Source organism: Capricornis sumatraensis, chromosome 1 (genome assembly GCF_032405125.1).
Source record: "Capricornis sumatraensis isolate serow.1 chromosome 1, serow.2, whole genome shotgun sequence".
Taxonomy (NCBI): domain Eukaryota; kingdom Metazoa; phylum Chordata; class Mammalia; order Artiodactyla; family Bovidae; genus Capricornis; species Capricornis sumatraensis.
The window spans coordinates 34462838-34488341 of NC_091069.1; the positions used below are offsets into that span (position 1 = coordinate 34462838).

At 44.6% G+C, this 25504-nt stretch overlaps 1 protein-coding gene across 1 annotated transcript; it reads left to right on the plus strand.

Moving 5' to 3' along the window:
• Nucleotides 1-322: 322 nt before the first annotated feature.
• GCKR (glucokinase regulator) lies at nucleotides 323-23887 on the plus strand. Its single transcript, XM_068966667.1, is given in 26 exon segments — nucleotides 323-382; nucleotides 684-726; nucleotides 729-838; nucleotides 1015-1088; nucleotides 1921-1984; nucleotides 2368-2468; nucleotides 2772-2841; nucleotides 3025-3076; nucleotides 4029-4120; nucleotides 4556-4606; nucleotides 4608-4651; nucleotides 7150-7300; nucleotides 8569-8759; nucleotides 9400-9502; nucleotides 9742-9836; nucleotides 10164-10242; nucleotides 10633-10729; nucleotides 10925-10977; nucleotides 10979-11029; nucleotides 11122-11205; nucleotides 20543-20692; nucleotides 23023-23118; nucleotides 23711-23743; nucleotides 23746-23788; nucleotides 23791-23852; nucleotides 23855-23887. Coding segments are annotated over 26 exon segments (2082 nt in total).
• Nucleotides 23888-25504: the final 1617 nt, after the last annotated feature.

Here is a 25504-nt window from a genome sequence, read left to right on the forward strand (position 1 = left end):
TGTTCAGAGAGGGAGGTGTTCAGAGAGACCAGGGTACTGGGGTTAATCATTACTGTGCCTCATTATCACTGTGCCTGATGAGATGGTCGGATGGCATCAACGACTCAATGGACCTGAGTTTGAGAAAGCTCTGGGAGTTGGTGATGGACAGGGAAGTCTAGTGTGCTGCAGTCCATGGGGTTGCAAAGAGTTGGACTCCACTGAGCGACTGAACTGACTGTGCGTCAGGCAAAGCCCTGCCAACTGGAAGAACAGTCATTGTGACACAAGGGGTTGTGTGGCTGAAAAGGCATGCAAGACAGTGTGTCCACAGCATCAGACCATGCCAGGCACGAAATGGTTTCAACTTGTGATTGAGACCCCAGAGCCTGGCAAGTGGGAGGTGAGACACTTTCTCCATGTTGGCCTTCTGTGCTGATTCCTAGAATCCTGTCTGTTCTAGGCTTCCCTTCCCCCTGAGTTTCTGCTGTTCCTGCCCTCCTTCCTATCTTCCTCCCTGATTTTCTTTCCTTGATAGGCCCAGAGTACCAACTGCCGGCTAAATGCTGAGTGCGTGTGTGTGTGCGCGCGCGTGTATGTGTATATGTTTGTCTCAACGCTGTGCCTGCAGCCACTCCCACCTCCAGCAGGCGTGAATGAAGCTTTGGCTCCCTGCCCTTACCCTTGGCCCTGCTTCCCTCTCCTTGTCTGGGTATGAGGCAGCCCTGCCAATCACGGCGAAGTCAAATCATTGACCCGGGATCTGGACAAAGCTGATGCTGAGCAAACTGTTCGATTGCTGGGGCAATGTGATGCTGAGCTCTTCCGGGGGGAGGGGCAAGTCATGCCCACATACCAGGTGACCCAGACCCATCCCCTGGACACTGCAAATAAAGACGCTAACCCCAGCCCTACCTCAGCCTCTGCCCTCTCAGGCCATGGTTCCTTATTTTTGAAACCCTGAGAGCCTCTCCACCCCCCACCCCCAATCCACTGTCCTTTCCTTGGCTGCTGATGCCTATTTGTTGCCTCCAGTGACTTTACAATAAGTCAACTTTGACCACCATGGAACAAGTGGCTGAAAAAGTTCAGAAAGTGCTGAGGGTACCAGCTCTCTATCTCCTCCCTGCTTAAATCTGTGTTTCCCTCTACATTTCTATTTTCTTGGTAGCTGTGTTTCACTTTTATAGACTTTAATCCCCTTCTAGTCCTCCCTCTTGGATCCTTATTGTCATCCTATCAACCAATAGTAATTATAAGAAATATTCTTGCATACTACTTTATGATTGACCATGCGCTTTCACATCCATTACCTTCACAAAAATCTGTAAAATTGGTGTTATTATCTCCATTTTTTTTTTCAGATGGGAAAACGAAGACTTAAGATAATCATAGTGGTGGTGGTTTAGTCTCTAAGTCATGTCCAACTCTTGCAAGCCCTTGAACTGTAGCTTACCAGGCTCCTCTGTCCATAGGATTCTGTTCATAGGATTTTCCAAGAAAGAATGCTGAAGTGGGTTGCCATTTCCTTCCCCAGGGGAATCTTCCCGACCCAGGGATTGACCCCAGGTTTTCTGCACTGCAGGCAGATTCTTTACCAACTGAGCTACCAGGGAAGCCCATAGTACCTTGCCCCAATACATCCAGCTAATAATTGCTGGATAATGCACTTCTATCTATCTACCTACCTATCTAGGACAAAGCTGCTTTCAGTCCTTTTTTGGATTAAGTAAGCATTTGAATAAGTAGCTAAGCGAGAGTTTTGGGTCAGAATGAAGTTTCTCAAATCTGAGGTTCTTTCTACTGCACGGCACTTCTCTGTTCTGTTCACTTTTGTGATAACAGGATAGTTCTCTTACCGACAAAGAAGAAAGCATACTTTCCCCAATGGGCTGGGGCTGGGAGACCTAGGCATTTTTCTTTTCTCAGGAGCCTGGGGTGGGGTCGGGGGCTGGTGGTGCTGAGTGGAGGGGGCATCTCTGGCAGGATGGCATTCCTCATGTCCGTGAGTATTTCAGTCCCCGGTTTTGCTCTCTCTGCCTTCTTGGGGTGACCCTCAGGACCATAAAGCTCATCATGGCTCAGGTCCCAGGCAGACTCCCTCCAGCTCTGATTCTCTTTCTTCTCTGAAAGCTAGATCTTGCTATGGAGCCCCATTTCTTCCAAGCCCATCCAAGCCCCACCAGTCCATTGCCAGTGTCTCTATGGCCCACACACCCCCAGTCAGTCATCTCCAAGCAGTGTCTTTAAGTCTCAGATTCCAAGCAGCACTGGCTAAACACTAACCTAAGAGAATCATTATACAACCTCTCCTTTCCAGGTGTTGCAAATCCAAGATAATTGTTCCTTCCCTGTCTTTACTACTTCATGTTCTCTCCCCCTTGGCAGGTCTCCTTTAACCAGCTGATGAAAGGTCTAGGACAGAAACCTACCTCAATGCCTGACGAAAGGTGTAGGACAGAAACCTACCTCAATGCCGGAGGCGACAGGTAAGCCAAGTTGGCCTATGACTACTGTGCTTGACCTGAATAACGTCTTTTAGAAATTGAATTTGAATGCTTTTAGGCGGAGATTGTGTCAGTTTGCTTTCCACTTTGCATTTTTATGTTGCCTAACCTCATAGGTATTTCAAGTTTTTCACTCCTACCGAGTGTTTATCATGGTGCCCAACAAATAGGAGGTGCTCCTCAGTGATAGTTTTCCCTTCATTTCCTCCTCTCAGGAGCAGCCTTAATAAACCATAGGCTTCTGCTTCCCAACCAGTGCCACTGACCTTGTATGTGTCCTTTTAGGTCTGTGGTGGCCTCTAGGGAGGGGACAGAAGATAGTGCCCTGGAAGGATTGAGGAACTGAAGAAGATCTGTGTTTTCCACCGATGCTCAGCCAGAGACCTCTGTCCGTTCCTTCTCATAGGAACATCAAAGCCCCAATATCCAGCCAAAGCCCATCCCCCACCTCTCCCACCCCTCCCCCACCCAAATCCCTGCCCTGACATCCTCACAGTAGGTATGTATCTGGAATCCTCTTGGTGGCCTCCCCTCCTAGGTGGCTGCTGGGAAGAAGAGGGCGATTGTCATTGGCACTTTGGTGGGACTCTGTGAGTATGAAGATGGGTTGTGTGGATCAATTTTACAGGAAGGCAGGCATAGGAGTGGAATAGCATGGGAGAGACATTGACAAGATTTATGTAGATTTAGCTCGAAAACAGAAAGGATTTGCATAAAGAAGTTTGATTTTATGATTAATTAGGATCCAGTTGTACACATGTGGATCAAAGGGAAGTTATCCTATCTTAGAATAACTGTGTACTGATCCATTTCACAACCAAAACTGAGAAGTCCAGGCGTCAGCCAACTATGTTGGTAGGTCAGTCCAATTGCTGCCTGTTTTTGTAAATAAAGTTTTATTGAAACAGCCATTTATGTTTACATATTGTCCGTGGCCACTCTCATGCTTTAAAGACTGAGTTGTGGAACAGAAGTCACAGGGCCCAGAAAGCCTAAAAAATTTGCCTTCTGGTTCTTTACAGAAAAAGCTGACCCAGGACTAGTTCCTTGCTACTTAAAGTGTGGTCCTTACACCAGCAGCATCAGTATTACCCAGGGTTTGTTAGAAATGCAGAATATCAGGCCTCCCCCCCTGGGATTTACCGAGCCTGAATCTGGATTTTAACAAGATTTCCAGGTAGTTTGAGAAGCACTGGGCTAGAGGACCCTGAGTTTCCTCTCAGCTCCACAGCTCTGACTCTGACTCAGGATTCACTCAGCAGAGCCTGGACCCCAGCAAGGGCTGGATGTGAAATGAGGTACGTGTGGAGAGCAGGACATTGACATCATGGAACGTTCAGTTCAGTATGTTCAAACTTTCCTCCAGATTCCTCAGGGGAACTTGTTTAAAATGTTAAGTCCAGGGCTTCCCTGGTGGCTCAGTGGTGAAGAATCCACCTACCAATACAGGAGACATGGGTTTGATCCCTGATCAGGGAGGATCCCATATGCAGCGGAGAGGCTGGGCTCGTGCACCACAACTGTTGAGCCTGTGCTCTGGAGCCCGGGAGCCGCAGCTGCTGAACTCATTTGCTGCAATTACTGAGGCCTGCAACCCCTGGAGCCCGTGCTCCCCAACTGGAGAGGCCACCATGGTAAGGGGCTTGCGCACCACAGCTAGAGAGTAGCCCCTGCTTGCTGCAGCTGGAGAAAAGCCCTCACAACAACAAAGACCCAGCACAGCCGAAAATAAATAAGTAAAATTTAAAAGAAAAAGAAAATGTAAAAAACGTAGGTCCAAGGGATTCCCTGGTGGTCCAGTGGTTAAGACTCAGTGCTTCCACTGCTAGGGGCCGCAGTGCAGTCCTTGGTTGGGGAACTAAGATTTTGCAAGCTACACAGCACAGCCAAAAACAAAAATAATACAAAAAAATGTAGGTTCATGGGGTTCTCCCCTTCAAATTCAGATCCAGTAGATTTTAACTGGGCCCAGGAAATTGCATTTAAACAACATTTGGGGGTATTCTGATGCACATGGCCCCCGGGCAGCACTAGAGTAACCCCCTCATTGTGCCCATATCCCTCTCTAGGCTCCCTTTGGGGCAGGCCAGATGGATTACTGTGTGGATAACCCAGACGTCTTTTTTGCCAGTCCTGGTTGGTTTCAACCCATTGAGCATGGCCAGGTGAGCCTTCTGTAGTGAAAAGTCGTGTCCAGAGCCCCAGGGGAGGTTGGGAGGGAACCTGTGAAAATTACAGGATGATCAGGGCAAATATAGCCTTGTTCACCAAATCTCAGAATAAAAAAGTAAATAAAGGGTGTTTCTAGCTTAGAAAGCTTTTGGTTGTTCGGTTGGTTTGTTCTCTCATTTCAGAAAGGATTGAAGACAGCTTACAAAGGATAGATAAAATATAAGAAAGCATACATTGAAAGCAGAGTGAAGAGGCAAGAAACACAGGTCAGAGGACAGAATGAGCTCAGGAAAATGATCCCACAAAGACCAGTACTTTCATCTGCTGTGGGCCCCAAGCCTCTTTTCAAAGAAGTAATGAATGCTGACTAGCCTCCTACTCTCTCTCCTTTCCCTGTTTTTCTTATTTTAGAGCCCTTTCTCCTTCATTCCACAAGCCCCTTGGGTCCCTCTCTGGCTACTCACATCCCCATCCTGTTCCCCTTTCCTGAGATCCCTGTGCCTCCAAATAACCTCCCTCTTATTCTCTGTCTAAACGGCCACTTTGATCTCAAGAAGGTCAGCATATTAAACCAATAATGCTTAATTGTAATTCTGTGGATGCACTGCCTTGAGAGTATTAAAAAAACTTAAGAAAGATTTTTGTAGGAGAGGTCTGATGTAGGCTTGAGGTAAGGTCCTGAAATATCTGAATTTTGGAAGCATCCTTGGAGATTCTGATGTACAGCCAGGCTAGGGAAACTCTGCTAAATAAACCATTGGAGTGGGCCTCCTGAAGAAGTAGAGGGTTTCCTGTTACTGGAGGTGTTTCAGCAAAGGCTTGTTGATTACTCAACAGCTGCTTTGTGTATCTGGTGGTGGTCTTGGGGAGAGGAACAGCTGAGTTCTTTTGGAGACTTTTTCAACTCTCAGATTCCAGGCCTGTGGTGTAATTCACATGAAGGTATAAATGATCTCTTTTAATGGAGGACCTTCCTTTACCAAAAATGTTTCTGCTGCAGTGGATGCTAATTTCAGGCACTGTGACTAAGTGAAATGAAGGATTTCAAACAATGTAGGCGTGGAGATCTTCCAGTTGTTTCTTAAATCAGTGGCTCCCAAACTTGGCTGATCTTCAGAGTCGTCTGGGAAGCTTTTTAAAAATACAGATTTGGGGGCTCCACTCCAGAACTTCTGAAGCAGATTCTCAGAGTGGGCATGGAATCCAGAAATGGGTAATTATTTTTTAAAAAAACAGAAAATGACAAACCTCCCCAGGTGATTTTGATGACCAGCCAAGTCTGGGAATCTCAGTTTTCAACCACACAGTAAACACTGTCTCCTCTCTCTGCTTAGGTCTCCTCTGTCGGAGGTCTGTAGAAAGTTTCAGAAGTAGTTTGAGGACAAGTTATAGAAAACACTTTACCCAGTAGGCATATAACATATAAAACTTGTTTGACCCAGAAGTAATGCAGATGAAAAAAATATTAAAATAGTTCAAGAAGGGAGGGAGCCTTTCTGGAATGCAGTGATAAGAGGAAGTTAGGGAAGCCATAGACAGAAATAACTTTTTGAGTTCTTGCCATGGTGAGTAATTCCCAAATTATCCCCTTTCAAAGCCTGGAGAGTCAACCACAGAAGATCCCCATCCTTTGAGATTCTGTGGTTGCACCTAAGCAGATAACAAACCTGTTGCTCTCCTCATCCACACTTTGTCTTGTTCCTGATTAAATTATTCAAGGGAGCTTCCCAACTGTTAGGTGCTATACTTCAGACCTTGTAACTTGGTTCTCTCAGTAGGAACTTCAGCTAGTGAGGGGTTCACTATTTGGAGAGATTTCCAGAATATATTTCCAGGAATGGAAAAAATCTTCTGACGGACCCTAAAACTGAATAGGTGGTGATTTTGACATTTGGTTGATGGGCATTCCCTCAGGTACCTGCAGAGGGTGTAGCTACTGTGGTCATGGCAATGAGACCTGTGCAAGGACCAGGTCATGAGGAAGTTCTGGTCTCAGGCTGGAACTTTACACTTGAGTGTCGGTTTTGCTCTGGGCTTCAATTGCTGAATGTTTTATTAACCCTCATCCTTGAGGTTCAGGGACACAGTGCTCCTGTGGGCATCAAAGCACATCTCTCTAGGAAATTGTAGACCTCTGATACTAAAGCTGAAACTCCAGTACTTTGGCCACCTCTTGCAAAGAGTTGGAAAAGACTCTGATGCTGGGAGGGATTGGGGGCAGGAGGAAAAGGGGACGACAGAGGATGAGATGTCTGGATGGCATCACCGACTCGATGGACGTGAATTTGAGTGAACTCTGGGAGTTGGTGATGGACAGGGAGGCCTGGCCTGCTGCAATTCATGGGGTCGCAAAGAGTCGGACACGACTGAGCAACTGAACTGAACTGAACTGACCCCAATCCCAATGTGGTCTTTGATCTTGACTCCCATCTGAGGTCCTTCCTTTAGGTTCTTACAGACAATCCCCCCTCTGTCTCTCTTTGGGCCCTAGAAATGATCCCATTGAAGACTGGAGTTCAACATTCTGACAAATAGCAGAGTGGATGCAGAAACTGCGAGAGAACTAGGAAGCTTTTGTGCTCAATCCTGCAATTGAGATGAGATCTGCCACTGCCTCTACCCCTTGCCCCCAACTCAGGATGGTTTGCCATTGAGGGCCTCTGATTTTAGTTTCCATTACATCTTGTCTGGATTCCTGGCATTGTGTGTCTACTGAAATGTTGTAAATCACATCCTATTTTCTCATTTTGTTTTTCATCTTAAGATGTGTTATTTCTGTTCTGGCCCTGTCTCTTAAATCAGTAATTGTTAAATACCTATATGGTCTAGGGGAAGTTTTTATTTAAAGACATTCTTTTGCATCTGTGTGTGTGAGTGTTGTTTTGCTAAGTTCCTTCAGTCCTGTCCAACTCTTGGCAACCCCGTGGTTGTAGCCTGCCAGGCTCCTCTGTGGGTATTCTCCAGACAGAAATACTGGACTGAACTGCCATTCCTTCTCCAGGGGATCTTACGGTATAGAAAGTATCAAGTAGACTGGTGAACTGCTTTATGTCTCTTTTATATGTTTAAATTTCAAATATGGTATTTTAAAAATAATGGGATGCAGTTTCATTCTTCTGCCTTTCTAAAAGTCTCCAGAATTGACTTGGGCTTTCTAAGCCTCCTGTGCTCCTGTTCCTTTTGTCTCTGGATTGTGACTGCATCTCATTAGCATCATCTTCTCTTCTTTTCACCGTACAAAGTACCTTAACCAAATCCCTGATCCTCTCTGCCAGGGATGGGCACATCTGTGACATTTCCTTGACTTTCCTTCTGTGAGATTGGAAGGCAGGAATTCCATATCACCCACAAGTTCTGTATCTTTCATCTCCCAGGGACTTATCTCTCCTCCTCTCTGCAATTATTTACTTTTAATCTCCTTTTCTCAAACACTACTTTTTATCATTCTCTTTGCTGTTATCTCTTTATCTGTTTGGTGTGTCATGTTACATAACATGTTATGGCTGCTTCATCGGTCTGTCCAAAGAACAGGAAATGTGGTGTCTGGATTAGTAAACTGCTATTTAAAAAGGGAAGGATGTAGGGGGGAGAAAGTTCTTGGGAAAAAGAAAAATCCTCTCTGAAAACCTTTATCCCCAAGTAATGGAAGACCCATTATTCTGGCTTTGTCTCCAAAGTCCTGAATGTACCATAGAAATGACCAGAGGGGGGCTCTTTCTCTCTCTCTTCTCTTCTCTCAGTTACACTCTCAACCCAGCGTTCCTCCTCACAGCACACTGGGGGCCACTAGTCCTACAAACACCTGTGCAGTGGCCACTAACCAGAGCACATGTCCAAGAGCCACTGTAACCAGGCTGCATGTGCAGTGGTCACTAACTAATAAACGCCAGGACCCTCTTTCCACTCCCAGATTCTCCTGGGTGTCATCACCACTCCCCAACCTGAGGGCCTCAGTGACTCCTTCTGGATGAAAGGTCGAAGCGCTGCCAACATCCTTCTGGAAGCCCTGTTGCCAGCAGCCCACAAGACTGTGGACCATTGCAGCATCAGGACCATTGGACCATTGGATCATTGTAGATGGGGCATTGCAGCATCTCCAAGGTAGGGAGGATCTGGACCAGAGAGAGATCAGAGTCGGGCAGCTGGGGGGACAGTGCAGGTGGAGGAATGGCCGATCCAGACCTGGAGACTGGGCTTAGCAGCAAGACTGAGGCCCTGTTGGTCCTTCCCTGAGAAGCGAGCTGGCTGGGGACACTGGTGGTCCCATGGCACAGTCACGGCATCTGGCTTGTTCCCAATGGACCCTGGGTTCCTCATGTCCAGACCTGATCCCTGTGCCCACCTGGGACATCCAAAGCTAACATGGCTTCTGAGAGTCTTTGCTTTGGGGATGGTCCAGGCCATGTGGGGTAGAGGTCGTATTCCTGTGTGCCTGCTCCCCTCCCCAGGGTCTCTTGCCTGGCTTCCACATGGTTTACTTACCTCCTCGTCAGCTCTCTGATCCCATCCTCCTCTCAGCGCTCCGGATGCTCTCTCCCACTCTACTCTTTAGTCTTCTTCCCACCAAAGCCCTTCCTGCCCTTCTTGAATGCAGTCTGGCCCTTCTTCCTGCACCTCCACCAGGGACCAGCAGAACTTAGTTTCAAGGGAATTGTGCCTTCCCTTGAATTGGGTGGCAGGGACCTAGGTTTTCTGAAGGGTGCACTGGGCCTGCCCTGGGAGATAGTCACCTTTCTCCCAGATGCCTTTTGGAAATCCTGCAGACATTTGAGTGGGCTTCTCAGGTGACCTATGGTCAAAGCCCCGAGATTGCCACCCTGATGAAACAGGCCAGCACCAGGTATGTAGATATATATTTGGAGGGAGGAAGTGGCCTGGGCAGAGAATGTTCTGAAAGCAGGGGAGACTCTATGGGATATGTTAATATGGGAAGTTCTGGGGATGGGGGCCTGTGTGTTAGAGGGTCAGGATAGGCTTTTGGTTCATTTATACCTATGCTCTTCCATTTGTAATTTTCTCTGATCTCTGGACTTTTTTCACTGTGATCTCTCCTCTCACGTCCTGACCTCTGACCCATCCTCAGCCTGGTGAGAAAGGCCAAGTGTACCTGGTTGGCTGGCAGACCCTGGGCATCATTGCCATCATGGATAGAGTAGAGTGCATGCATACCTTCGGTGCCGATGGGACTCCTGTCCAGACTTTCCTCCTGATTCTTCCTGATCCAAACCAATCGCTCTGCTATCCAAATTCTTTCCTACTCCAGCCCATGGCAGGGCACCTTATTCAGTGTTCATCCAGCTCTATCTAGATAGGCATTCAGTCAAATGCTCCTTCTTTTGAACCTTCACTCAGTCCTTGATCCCTTGCTTAGCTATGGCCTCCCATGTGTGTTACTCCACACTCTGCAGCCCACTTGCCACTTTCCTCCCAGTCCCGCTGATGCCTTCCCAAGCCTGGAACCTTCCTCTCCTATGAAGCCTCTCACTCCTCTCTCCCTGATTTCCTAGATTTCCGAGATGTCCATGGCTTTCTCATTGCTGATCGCAGTGGCCTGTTTAACTAGGAGGCTGAGCTTATCAACCAGGTGGAAAGATGATGGGATGTGGGGAAGTTGGGAAGATAACTAGTGTGCAGAGGGTGGGAGAAAAGAGGAAAGTGGAAACAGATAGGGGAATACTATGGGATTCCTTTCTAGAGCAGGGGAAATGGGTTAAAGGTCATGAGGCTTTGGGGCAGCATGGAGACAGTGTGGGAAGCTCTGAATTCACCCCCTCAACCTGGCTCTAGTCCAGAGCTCTTCCATCAGCTGTGTCATCTTGGGCAAAACACTTTTTATTTCTTTGAGTCTTGGTTTTTATTGTGCATCTGTAGATAAAAACTCTGGACTCAATGTCCTCTAAGGGCCACTTTGGTCTCCAAGTCTGTGTGCCAGAGTTTTTCATGGGAGGGATTCTCTCCTCTTTTACTGCCCCAGGGTCCCCACTTCTCCTTCTCCCGGGAAGACTTCCTGACTTCCGTCCTGCCGTCCCTCACAGAAACTGACACTGTGCTCTTCATTTTCACCCTGGATGGTGAGAGGGAAGATGGGAATGGTAGGATGAGGGGCTGGAGGCAGCAGAGTGACTCAGAGGGACTATCATTTCCAGGTCTTAGGGTGCCTGCTCAGAGGTGGGGGCAGCAGTATGTATCCTGACTGGGCCCCAGGGCAGAGGAAGAGCTGCCAGAGAGCCAGCCCTTCCACTCTGATGGCCTCTCCCTCTCCTTAGACGGCCTCACAGAGGTGCAGACACTGGTGGAGCAGGGGAAGGAGAAGACCTCCAACACCCAACATCCAGGCCTTAGCGCACAGCACCGTGGGGCAGTCCCTGCCGGTGAGGGGCCAGCCTTGAGGAGGGGACCCCGGGGAACGGTGACAGCCAGGTCTTCCTGGAGATGCTGTTCCTGCTCCCCCATCTCTCTCCAGATCCCTCTGAAGAAGCCCTTCCCCTCCATCAGCAGCATCACATGGCCACTGCTTTTCTTCAGATATGAAGGGAACTTCATCCAGGTATGAGGGATGAGGAGGTCATGTCTACAGTGAGGGGCACAGAAAAGGAGGGATCCCAGGAATTAGAAAACCCAGGGCTGGGACTTCCTTGGTGGTCCAGTGGCTAAGACTCTGCCCTTCTACTGCAGAGCACAGGGTCAATCCCTGGCTGAGGAATTAAGATCCCACATGCCGTGTAGATGGTGCTAGTGGTAAAGAACCCACCTCCCAATACAGGAGATGTAAGATATGTGGGTTTGACCTCTGCATTAGGCAGATCCTCTGGGGAATCGACATGGAAATCTACTCTAGTATGCTTGCCTGGAGAATCCCATGGACAGGAGAGCCTGGTGAGCTACAAAGAGTCAGACATGACTGAGCCATTAACACTTACTTAAGCTGTGTGGAATGGCCAAAAAAAAATAAAAAACAAGGAAAACCCAGAGCTGGAGGGTAGAAAGGGTTGTTTGACTTCCACAAAGCCAGCTGGGCAAGTTCTTGTGTTACCAGGTCACTAAGCAGAGTTTTCAAGTCAATAGGCATTCAGTCAATGGGCATTCAGTTCTCTTGAGAAAAATGCAAAAATACAGGATGGGCCACCAATCAGCTGACAGATACTCTTCTGTCCTTTTTCACAGGTTAATTATCAATGCTACGGTCATCTACACTATGCAGAAGCCTTTGAGGCACATTTTTTTTTGCAAGTTGTCCTATGAGTTCACTGCAGATAACAGTACACTGATAGAGTCCCTGCTCACTAAGGAAATTATGACCAGTGCAAGCACTGGTAGTAACAGTAGCAATAATAATCACTTTGGGTGCACTTTGCAGTTTCGGGTTTGGAGTGAGCACCAGGATGTCTGGATGCCACTTCAGCTCTGCTTTGTGGCCCAAAAGAAAAAGCAGTTTTACATATCTCTGGTCCTCAGTTTTTGCACACAACATCCCTTATCCTCCAGGGGGCAGAACCAGGCCCCTGAAGGGTGGTGCTGGAGAGATGTGGTCTCATCCATTATTCAAACCACTCCCTCCAGGAAGCTTCCCAACTTGACCAGACAACAGCTGGCATGCTCCTTACCTGCCCTCAGAACTCAAAGGAAGTCCCTCTCCCCCTGAGCATGGAATCCACACTCCTTTCAAAGTGTATCTTGTCTTTCCTTCTGAATGGTGTTCATTCATCATATCCCTATTTCTCTTGGCGTGCTTTCCACATTCACTATTGCTTTTGAGCTCTCACATCTCTCAGAAGTCTTTTCCAATTACCCCTACCTTGTCTAGACCCCTTCCTTTCATGTTATATACTTCTTCACACTTAGAGGTTCCATTGCATAGTCATAATACCTCATACACAGAGGCCTTTGCACTTTACAAAATATTTCATGTATGTTATCGCAATTCTCTTAACAACCTCCTAAGGATTGTGTGTTCCATGTCCCCATTTCCCAAATGAGAAAGTTGAAATGAAGACATTAAGGGATTGTAATCATGACTACACAACTAAGACAGACATCAGGCTTTTTAAAAATTAATTATTATTATTTTTTGCTGCACTGGGTCTTCATTGCTGCAGGTGGGCTTTCTCTAGTTGCGGTGAGTGGGGCCTACTCTTCGCTGCAATGTACAGCTTTCTCCTTGCTGTGGCTTCTCTTGCTGTGTAGCACAGGACCTGGGCTTGTAGGCCTCAGTAGTTGCAGCGTGTGAGCTCTAGAGTGCAGGCTCAGTAGTTGTGATGCGAGGACGTAGAAGTTCCACAGTATGTGGAATCTTCCTGGACCCGCGATCAAACCCATGTCCCCTACATTGGCAGGTGGATTCTTATCCACTGGCACCAACAGGGAAGTCCAGGAGTCAGGATTTGAACCCAGTTTGAACCCAGGTTTTGTGACTCTAAATCCGTGGTTTATTTCACCATATGGTATAAATTTCAACCATGTTCATGTATTGTGTGAGATTCTTTTATTCATTCATTCAGCAAATAGTTTTAGAATACCTGTCACATACCAGGTACTATCCCAGGGGTAGGGGATATAGTAGGGAATGATAATCTGTGATATTTTAAAGAACTGCATTTTTTAAAGAAAATTGTAACTATGATAGCTATCTATTTTTTTATTGTCAAAACTTTCAGAAATACAGAAATCAAAGAGGAAAGAAACCATCCATAATTCATCTTCTTCCAAGAAATCCTCTCAGACAAATTTTAGAGAATATCTATTTGTTAGTGCATATGTAAAATATTTATATAAAAAATAGTATACTCGGCATGCTGTTTTTAACTTGCTTCTCTATTTAAAATTATAAACACCTTTCTGTACTAATGTTATTTACCTCATAATTTTATTTATTTACTTATTTGTGGCTGTGCTGGGTCTTGGTTCCTTTGCATGCGTTTTCTCTAGTTGTGGCGAGTGGGGGCCACTCATTGTTGTGGTGCATGAGCTTCTCACTGTGGTGGCCTCTCCTTCTGCGGAACACAGATTATAGAGCACAGGCTCAGTAGTTGTGGCCCATGGGCCCAGTTGCATCCACGGCATGTTGAATCTTCCTGGACCAGGGGTTGAACCTGTGTCCCCTGCCTTGGCAGGCGGATTCTTATCCACTGCACCACCAGGGAAGTCCCTACCTCACCATTTAAAATTGTATTTATTTACTTATTTAGTTATTTATGGCTGTGCTGGGTCTTCTTTGCTGTGTGCAGGCTTCTCATTGAGGCGGCTGCTCTCATTGCAGAGCACCATCTCTAGGGCCCTCGGGCTTTGGTCGCTGTGGCACATGGGCTTGGCAGTTTCATCTCTGGGCTCTAGAGCACAGGCTCAGTAGTTACGGCCCAGGGGCTTAGCTGCTCTGAGGCACATGGACTCTTCTGACCAGGGATCAAACCCATGTTTCCTGCATTTGCGGGTGGATTCTTTACCACTGAACCACCAGGGAAGCTCTCTGCTTCATCGTTTTTAACGTCAGTATAATAGTCCTTGGAATGGATAGACCATCATTTTTTATTCTAACCCCAGTCATCAGATGCTATAGTTTCAACATTATGGCTTTTATTAAAATGCTGCATAGAATATCCTTATACACACATTTGACACTCTCATTAGTATAAACCTCCAAAAGTGGAATCACTGGGTTAAAGTATGTCTAAAATTTTAAGGCTTTTTGATGCATCTTGGTACCTCCAAAAAGGTTTATAAACAGAGGATAAAATTGGTTGTTCCCCCCACACCCTTAAAATATTGGGTAGTATTGTTCTTTTTAATCTTTGTTAATCAGCAAAGGGAAAAACAAAAGGCAGTGTGAATTTATAGTCCATTACTATAGAGATTGGCTGCTTAAAGATATTTGTTGGCCTTTGAATATATGTGTGTGTGTGTATATATATATATATATATAATTTTTTTTTTTTTTTTACTGCACTCTGCAGCATGTGGGATTTTAGTTCCCAGACCCAGGATTGAACACATGCCTCCCTGCATTAGAAGCAATTTTTATTGCTTCCTGAATATTTTTATCTTTTTCTATTGCTTCTTCGTATCTTTTGGGCATATTCACCCATTCTTTTTTAGGGTATTTTTTTCTTACTAATTTATAAGAGGGAGTATATATAGCAAAGATGGTAGCCCTTTTTTCCCGGTCTATATTTTCCCCTGGTTTATTATCTTTAATTTCTATGTTTCTGATGTAGAGACACTTTATTTACACTTTTCTACATAGTCAGATCTATCAGTTTTTTTGTATGTGTTTGTGTGGTTTTTGTCTTTTGGTTGATTCTGGTTTTTTATCTTTTAAATGTACTGACATTGTTTAAAATAAGGAGGCTTCTTTTAAAGCTTATAAATCTTTAGTTGTAGAAATATTTTTGATGTAAAATCTGCCCACACTTTTATTTTGAAAACTTTCAAATCTGCAGAAAAATTGCAAGAATAGTACAATGAACACCCATATGCTTTTCGCTAGATTACCAGTCATTAACATTTTGCCACATCTGCTTCATCTCTTTTTTCCCCTGAATCATTTGAAATGTAATTGGAGATATGATACTTGACACAAATTACTGTGTTCCCTAAGAACAAAGGGCATTTGTCTCCATAATTGCCACATAATTATTGCTCGAGAAAATGACAATTAATACAACATGATTATCTTATACAGACTATATTCAGATTCCCCCAATTATTCTTGTATTGTTTTTATCTTCTGGATCCAGGATCTGATCAAGAACAATGCGTTGCATTGCATTTCATTATGTTTCATTAGTTTCCTTTAATCTGGCTAAGTCCCTCAGTCGTTTTTTATGTTTTTCATCAAAACAGTGATGTTTTAGAAGTCTAGACCAATTGTTTCCCAGTATGTGCCTCACTTTGGATTTGCCTGATTGGTTTTTCATTATATTCACCTTAAATTTGGGGGCAGGAATCTTGCATAGATGTGGCAGCTCCTTTATCACTGTATCACATGGGGAGGTCCCTGATATCAGTTTGTCCCTTTGTTTGGTGGTGCTATGCTTGATCATTTGGTCAAGGTGATATCTGTTAGGCTTCTTTTTATCTTATTCCTCAGCATCTTTCACCCATGATTTTAGCATCCACTGATGATTCTCGGTTGAATCAATTATTACTGTGACAGTTTTCAAATGGTGATTTTCTATTTCTACCCTTCTGTCTACATTTATTAGTTGGCTTTCTTCTGTGAAGAAAATCTCTCTTCTCTCCCCATCTTATCTACATTTGTTTAGTACTGATATGAACTCATGAATTTTTGTTGCTCAGTGTGTTTTAATCTATTCCTGTTATTACTCATTTTAATGCTCAAAATGCGAGCTGATTCAAGCTGGCCCTTGTGTTCTTGTGACATATCTATCCACATTAGCATTTAAACACTCTACTGTGCTGCTTTCTGCAAAAAAAAAATTTTCCCTGTTCTCTTATGCAACATACATACTCTTTTATGCCTTGCATTTTTGCTTAACAAGATATACTGACAATCTCTCTAGTTTATAAATCTCTTCTTCATTATTTACATGTGTGTGTGCGTTTATGTACCCAGGGGAGAATAGTATAATTTACAGTTGACTCTCTGTATCCATGGTTTCTCCCTGTCTACATGTTGTTGTTAGTCACTCAGTCATGTCCGACTCTTTGTGATCTTCTGGACTGTAGCCCTCCAGGCTCCTCTGTCCATAGGATTTGCCAAGCAAGCATACTGGAGTGGGTTGCCATTTCCTTCTCCAGGGGATCTTCCCAACCCAGGGATCAAGCCCACATCTCCTGCATTAGCAGGCAGATTCTTTATCAACGAGCCACCAGGAAAGCCCCTCTCCACATGTAGGAGCACAAAATGTAGGGGCACAAAAATGTTGGCCCAAGTTCACCTTATACTTCCCCTGGTTCCAGCCGTGGAATCAATTATTTTCCAAGGAACCCTGATTGTTAATAGAAATTGATATTTAGAGAGCTAGGTACTTGGTATGCTCACTGCTCCTGGCTTGTTTTGCCTCCAAGCCCTTTCAGTAGAAAGAAAAGGAAATATATAAAGACATGTTTTCAAAGACACATATATATATACATGTACTCTGCTCCAACATCATCAGTATATTTATGCATCTGTTCAGTCCTGCAGTGAATACCAGTTTTGGAACTGCTACCCTTGTACCACTGCCATCAACAACCTTACCAAGAAGTAGTCAAGATTTTTGCAGTTCTTTTTGTCCTTTGGTCACATCCCACTCAAGATAGATAAAGTGTTCAAAAGTCACTTGTATTATTTTTGTTTTCTTTGTGGTTATTAATGTGAGAAACAGGTAGGTTCATTTGTTTTTATTTCTTTTCAATTTCAGATTTTTTTTCAGTGTTTGATCTAATTTCGTCTTTTGAACATGTAAAATGTGAAAGTACAAGTCACTCACTCAGTTGTGTCTGACTCTTTGCAACCACATGGATTATACAGTCCGTGGAATTCTCCAGGCCAGGATACTGGAGTGGGTAGCCTTTCCCTTTTCCAGGGGATCTTCCTAACCCAGGGACTGAACCCAGGTCTCCTGCCTTGCAGGCAGATTCTTTACCAGCTGAGCCACAAGGGAAATATAACATGATTTAAAAGTCAGAACTTAAAAAGTTGTCTTCTTCTCTATTCCTTTCCTCCCATTCCCACTCATTCCTGCAAGTAACAATTTCATTTGTGACTGACTTCTCCTCCTGTGTCTTTTTTACCAAAAAAGCGTGCGTGTGCGTGTATGTTTTGCACTTCTTTCTTATACAGGAAGCAGCTTGCTATATATACTCTTTTGTGCTTTTGCGAGGCATACTGAAAATAACTGGACTTTGGTTTATAGAACTCTTTTTTGAAAAGCATCTCTATTTTTATTTTTTAAAAGAAAGTGGTTTATTTATAAATTTATTTTTTAACTATTTTGGCCATGCTGTACGGCTTGTGGGATGTTAGTTCTCAGACCAGAGATTAGCAATGAAAAGCATGGAGTCCTAACTATTGGACTCCCAGGGAAGTTCCTATAGAACTCCTCCTCATTGTTTTTCACGTTCAGGTGTGCTCTACAAGTGCAAAGTTATTTGGGTATTCTCTTCTGCAGGGCATTTGAACTGTGTGTTTATGTATATACATGCTGCTGCTGCTAGGTCGCTTTAGTCCTGTCTGACTCTTTGCTCCCCTATGGACTGTAGCCTGCCAGGCTCCTCTGTCCATGGGATTCTCCAGGCAAGAATCCTGGAGTGGGTTGCCACGCCCTCCTCCAGGGGATTTCCCCACCCAGTCCTGCATTGGCAGGCAGGTTCTTTACCACTAGTGCCACTTGGGAAGCCCTGTAAAATACATGAAATACGCTCATTTTCTAATCATATGGTGGTCTTGATGATCCCTTGATTGTGAATTCTTTATAAATTAGAGATATTAGTCCTTTACTTCTGATAAACAGGTAACAATTGTACAAGGCAGTGGTTAGGGGCACTGACCCTCTATACAGTGGAAAATGGTATAACTTATAGTTGACTCTGTGTATCCATGATTTCTCCTTATCCACATTCCTGGCATAGGAACATTGTGGTACTGTGTATTTACCATTGAAACAATCCGCGTATAAGTGGACCCTTGCAGTTCAAACCCATGTTGTTCAATGGGCTCTATATATTATATTTTCTACGAGTTTTAACAATATAAAAGTCTTTGCTTTAACATTTCTGGGGTAAAACTTATCAGTCTATCTTTTATTGAGTCTGTATCTTGAGGAACAGAAAGCACCCCTCACCCTGCCCCCACCCCTAGACTGGAAAGGAACTCCATCTGTGTTTTCTTTTAGTACGTGTTTTCTTCTAGTAAAAATGGTCTTTCTCTTGCTGTCTTTTATTAAAACCATTTTTAAAAATGGAAGTCCGTTTATTTTCAATGTTCTATTAGTTTTGGGTGTACAACGAAGTGATTAAATTATATAGTATATATAATTCCTTTTCAGATTCTTTTCCATTATAGGTCATTATAAGGTATTGAATGTAGTTCCCTGTGCTATGCAGTAGGTCCCTGTTGCTTATCTGCTTTATATATAGACATGCCTAAATGGTAATCCCAAACTATCATTAGGAGCTTATTCTTGTGTATAGGGTGAGGCATGGACTCAATTTTATATTTTTCTGAATGACTATCCAATTGTCCCAGTATAGATTTTTAAAGTTAATCTTTTCCTAAGTGATTTGAGATGCTACCTGTATCAAACACTCAGTTCCCAGGTGCAATGGTTTATTTCTGGAAATTTGTGTCTGTCTATTGATGTGCTAATATCATACTGTTTAAATACAGATACTTTATGGTATATTTAATGTCTGATAAGGGCCATGGATGGAGGAGCCTGGTGGGCTACAGTCCATGGGGTTGCTAAGAGTCGGACACGACTGAGTGACTTCACTTTCACTTTTCATTTTCATGCATTGGAGAAGGAGATGGCAACCCACTCCAGTTCTTGCCTGGAGAATCCCAGGGACAGGGGAGCCTGGTGGGCTGCCATCTATGGGGTTGCACAGAGTCGGACACGACTGAATTGACTTAGCAGCAGCAGCAGCAGCAAGAGCTAGTCCTTCCTTCAATACTCTTCTGTATAACTACTGCCCTTTTTCCACACGAACTTATTTTTTTAAAAGATTTATTTATTTTTATTATCTTTGGCTATGGTGGGTCTTTTGCTATATGCAGGCTTTCCCTAGTTGCGGCAAGCTAGGGCTACTCTTTGTTGCAGTGCACAGGCTTCTCATTTTGGTGGTTTCTCTTGTTGCAGAGCATGGGCTCTAGAGCACAGGCTTAGTAGTTGTGGCACATGGACTTAGCTGATCCGAAGTATGTGGGATCTTCCTGGACCAAGGATTGAACTAGCGTCTTTTGCATTGCAAGGCAGATTCTTAACCACTGGACCCACAGGGAAGCCCTCCACATGAACTTTAAAATGAACCTGTCTAGGTTCAAATATATAAAACTTAAAATATTTTTATGTTTGTGTGTGCTCAGTTCTGTTGGACTCTGCGACCTCATGGACTGTAGCCCACCATGCTCCTCTGTCCACGGAATTTCCCAGGCAAGAATACTGGAGTGGGTTGCCATTTTGTATTCCAAATGGTTAGTGATATAACTCAGATTTGATTGCTATCTCCCCAGCTGCATAGTCTGACATGTAGCCAATAGCATCAGTACTGCATACTGGCCAGCTTTGTTCTGATTGGTCAGATTTCTGTTCTTAAACTCAAGAGGGTTTGTTGATCACTTGAGTATTTTCAGTATAGGCCTTGCCAGGGGTTTGTGTGACCAGCTATTTATAGGGCTGCAGAACAAGGAGGTGGTAGTAGTAGTAGCCTGTTTCCTCAGCCTGGTTAGAACCAAGTACTTAATCCCCTCAGTTCCTTTACTGGACTCCTGGTACCCTCAAAGATGTTACAAATGCAAGATATGAGGGCCAGGAACAGGTGATAATTAATACAGTCCCATGTATTTGTACAACTTTTCAATTTTCATTGTGATTTCATATCCAGGAAATGATTGTGGCTCATTACTAAATCAGAAGACCTGGATTTAGGTCCTGATTCTATGTTTCACTATTAAGTTATTTTACTTCTGACTTCTAGTTTCTGTATATGTAGAAATGGGTATAGAAAAAATCTATTTCATAGGATTGTTTTAAGAATTGAATTAATTTTTCAATAAACATCACAGTAACTATGGTATTGATCAGTAACCATGTATCAGCCATTACCAAAGCAAGTTTTGTCTGCACTTTTGATACCTGGATTCCTGTCTTATAAGACGACCCTGTTTATTCTGCTGCTTTACTGATCCCTCATTTTCAATATCCTCATATATCTGCCCTATTTAGAAGTTCCAGCATGAGCTAAGCACCAAGTGGGTGCTGAATACAATGAGTATAGGGGCCCACGTGCTTCTTGGGCAGATCCTCCAAAACCACATGTTGGACCTCCTCATTCATAACTCCAAGCTCCTCTGGTGAGCCTTGGCCATGCTGCAGGTAGGGTGTGATGGGGTGAGGTTGGGTGGGGCCTGGCCCGAATGCCTAGGCCGCCATAAGAAGCATATTTCAAGGAATGGAGATGTGTAGATGTGAGGCCTGACTTTTCTTCTGTGCCTCTCCTCCTCCTCCTATCAAATCCATCCTTCTCTCTATCGATCTGTGTGCACACATGGATGCGTGTTTGTGAAATTATAACTATTAGGCAAGAGTCCCAAGGTAGCCAGATCCAGATACGCAAAATGATGTGCTCTAGAACTTTCAGCCCTTAGCTCTGCTTTCCTCTGGGTCACTCTTATTCTCAGGCAGGTGTTCTCCACTAGGTGGCAAACTGGCCACCAGCAGTGCCGGCCTAACATCCTATCAATCCAGCAACCCTGGTGGAAGGAGAGTTTATCTGTCTCTGTGATTCCTGCAAATACCTGAGGGAGGGTTCCCATTGACTTGTCTTGGTTCACATGCCTATCCCTTAGCCAGTCACTGTTCTTTAGGGGAAAACAGCCCTCTGCCTAGGCCTGGGTCATGTGTTCTAATGGAGGAAGGGGCAGGAAGTGAGCGTCAGTCAAACATACGTCACATGTGGCTATGAGAATGGGGGAACAATAATTCCCCAGAGGAAAATCAAGGTGCTGATGCCAGGAGGAGGAGAAACGGATGCTGAGCAGATAGCACAACAGATGGTCCTCAAAGTAGGGTTGCTAGATATAGCAAAGAAAAGTACAGGACACTGGTTAAATTTGAATTTCAGATAAATAAAGAATAATTTTTAGTGTAAGTATATTCCATGCAATATTTGAGACATACTTACACTATATAAATATATATATATATATATATATATATATATTTTTAATTATCCATCTGAAATTCCATTTAGCTGGATATCTAACATTTTGATTTTCTAAATCTGGTAACTCTACATGAAAGGAATCAATCAACAGTCATTTAGTGAGCAACCACCAGGGCCCCAAAACAATTTTTTTAAATGAGTAAAACCAACCAGTCAACTGGGAAAAAAAATTCCTTCATGCTTTTCTTGTTTCCAAAGTTGGGGCAGGTCAGGGGGGCCAGATCCAATCCTTGCCACCCCAGTGTGGCCCAGCTAATGGAGGAGAGACAAAGCCAACACTTGAAACAGAGAACAGTTAAGTGTCAAATTGCATGATCCTTACTGAAGTCCAATAGAATGTCAGAAAAAGTAGAATCTAGGCACTATAGCAAAGCAGGTTTCACAGAAGAAGCTATGTTTGAGCTAGGCCTACAGGTTATGGCTCGGGAGAGGTGAAAGGCAGGGCATTCTTGTGAGAAGGAACATTAGCCGAGGCCCAGAACAGGGATTAGGCATGACATGTGGGGGAAAAAGATCTGGAGTCATTTTCACAGAGTGGTGAGGGGTGATGCAGGAGCAGGAAGGCGATAAATTGTGGAAGATTAAAAACCAGACAGGAATTTAGACTTGCCGAATGTAGCTAGATCTGTGCTGCCCCAGATGACAGCCACTGGTCATATGTGACTACTGGAGCCCTTGAACTGAACTCTACATTTTGTTTAAAAAGTGAAGTAGTGTAATTTTTTTCATTAAATACAACTTTATTCTTTTGGTAGGACTTTATTTCACTTTTGCATTGAAATTCAGCGCCTGAACTGAAATGTGCTGTGATTGTAAAATGAAAACTGGATTTCAAAGACATGGTACAAAAATATCATAAAATATCTCACTCATAGTTAATTTTTAATACTGTTTACATGTTGAAATAATATTTTGGATATATTGGATGAAATAAAATGACCAAAATTCATTTCACCTGTTCCTTTTTTAATGCAGTTCTAGAAAGTTTTACATTACATATGTGACTCACATTTTATTTCTATTGAACAGAGCTGAACTACGTAGAGAGGAGAAGGGTGGTGGAAAAAAATAGAAGCAAAGTTTGCAGATGAACAGTCTTACAGCAGCATAAAAGATGGATGTGGTTTGGGAGGAAACCAGAGGGAATGAGTTCAGTTTAAGATGACCAGCCTTTTGGGTTGGTGGGATGTGGCCAAAAATGTGATCAATTTGCTATTAATTCTCCAGTTTAACCCAGACGATCAAGGCCCACCACCAATGCTTTTAGCCCAATTTTCCTTTATATCTGGGGATTTGAGTTTGGGCTTGCTTACCGGGATGAATTCTCTATGACTGGTCTTCGAGATCCCAGCCTCCCCATCTCCTGATTGTTTTTCCTTCCTTGACCCCATTCTCAGCTCCCCTGGCCTTCTAGCCCAACATTGACCTTACTGCTTCTTCCACAGCGGTTCTTAAGACAGCCCAAGCATGATGGTTCGAGAACCTCCTTCAGGTGATCCACTTCCCTCAGCCACTGTTGGGTGATATGCAGGAAGCTCCCATCTTCCATGTCCAGGTTGCACACGAGAAGGAACAGGTAACTTGCCAACTGCCAGTCATTTAGGAAACACCAGTGGCAACCCACTCCAGTATTCTTGCCTGGAGAATCCCATGGACAGAGGAACCTGGCAGGCTACAGTCCATGGGGTTGCAAAGAGCCGGGCACAACTGAGTGACTTCACTTTCACTTTTCTGAGTGCTTACAGTGTGTCAGGAACTTGACTTGGCACTGAATTTACAAAGCTCAGTGACACTCTGCCAGGAGTTCCCTGTTCACGGAGGCAATGTGGGTTGTGACAAGTATCATGGAAGTGTGAAACAGTTACTACAGGAGTGCAGAAAAGGGGTCTTCAGTTTTGCCTAGAGGGGATTAAGGAAAGAGAGGGAGAAGGGGTCTTTGAATTGGGTCATGAACCAGGCCTGGATTAATAGGAGTTTTCTGCGTCAGGATGAAGGCTTTTCTCTGCTCTTGACCCACCTCATTCTAATTTCTAGTCTTTGGAAACTCCCTTTTTTTCATCCAACCTGGTAGCTTCTGATTCCCACATTGAATACGTGAGCTCCTCCATGGTTCTTCCTCGATGACCTCGTCTTCCCAGGCTTCCGTTTTCTCTGCCTCTTCCCTACAGGTGATCCCCATAGCCTTGCTGAGCCTCCTCTTCCAGTGCTCCAATGCTCCATCCGCGAGGCCCAGGCATACCTGGCAGCAGCTCTGTCTGTGGGGCTGTCAGGAGCGCCCTCTCTTGGCCAAGTCGGAAGCGTAAGGCAGACCCCCCCTGGAGACTCTAAAACCTGCCCTGCCGTGAAGTGGTGTTTGTGGGCGTGCGGAGGGAGCCAGCCCAGCCCAGTCCACCCCCTGGAGACTTGCTGGGCCAGCAGCAAGTGTGGTGGGAGGAGAGGCCCATTCTTCAGAAACACCAGCTGTCCGGGGTGGGGAGACGGTTTCTCTCCTTTGGGTAGAGCTTGCTCTGCAGCCGGTGGTCTCCACTTCCCCTGGCATATTCCGATTTCAGAAGTAAAACTGAATGCCTTCTTCTGAAAAGTTAACTTCCCCCTCTCAGTTGATCAGTTAATAGATCAAAGTCAATAGATCAGAGAGGAACAGGAAGAATGGCATGTGTTGGTCCCAACAACAGGCTTGTTTCTGTACTTCTCCACCTACCTCCCAATTCCATTTTCAGTGGCCACTGACTCAGATCTTATTCCAGCTTCTTTACATCCCCCCATTTCCAACATGTAGGTACAAATGTGCACACACACACACGCACACACACACTCTCACACACACACACACACACACACACACACACACGTATTTCACTCCTACACAGGATCACACAAGGCAGGAGCAGTAGGAACTTAGATAATTCCAAGGAAAGAGAGAGGAAATTGTATCCCCAACAGAGGACATCCAGAAAATAGCAATCCCAGTTAGGCACGACAGGATCCTCATCACTAGAATGAATGCTACATCCACACGTTTTAGCATGAAGTGAGCATTGCATCTCCTAGCCAGTGTATGCAAAGGAATGTAGGGAACTCTGGCAGTGCTGAACACCTTTCTATGGTGGACCCAACACCTCCTAGAAACCCCAGTACATTTTAGACCTTAAGTATCACCTGTTTTGACAAATCAGGGGCACCCTGACCCATCCCAGACCCCTGCCAGCTCTTCGGTGCCTGTAAGGTATGATCCCTGTAATAGAGAGCTGGCTCCCCCTTGTGGCCAGAGAGTACCTTCGTGCTAGATACCCAGGAACTCTCAGGGGACAAAACTTCTCTGAAGCTCTCTTGAAACTTTTGGTACAAGGGTGACTGCTAAGGAGCCAGATAGATTTGGGTTGTATGAGAATAGACAGCCATAAGGGCCCGCTCTGTACCTGTGGGCCTCCAGCCTCTATTTGAACTCCCTTTTCTTGTTCTACATCTGCATTTATGTGGCTACCTCAGGTCTTTAACCAATGTCCCCTTCCTCAACATCATCCCTATAGGGCCTTCTAATGGTCATCCACTTGGTTTTTATCCTTCACAAACACCTTTTCCTAACCCTGCAAGTCAAGATGGGTAACGTCAGGAAAAGGCCCTGCAAAGGCTTTCAGTTTCTCTTTACCCACAGCTCTCCCATGCACTCTGTTGGGTAAATCCTTCTCTCCTCTTGGCCTCATGAGCAGGGTCAGGTCAGAGAAGATACCCAGCTTTCCAGGACTGGAGGAGGCAAAGCCAACATGTGCAGTAGGCCTCTTCCCACATGTGGAATGGATAGAGTGCAGGGTCAGATTTCCCCAAGGCTGAATGCAGGACTACTCCGGAATTCCAGAAAGTTTTCCTTTTTGTGCTTTTAGTTTACTTGCCAAGTACTTGGATGGCGCAAAGACAGCAAGTGAATTCATTACACAGGCAGTTGCATGTGGCACGTGTTATGA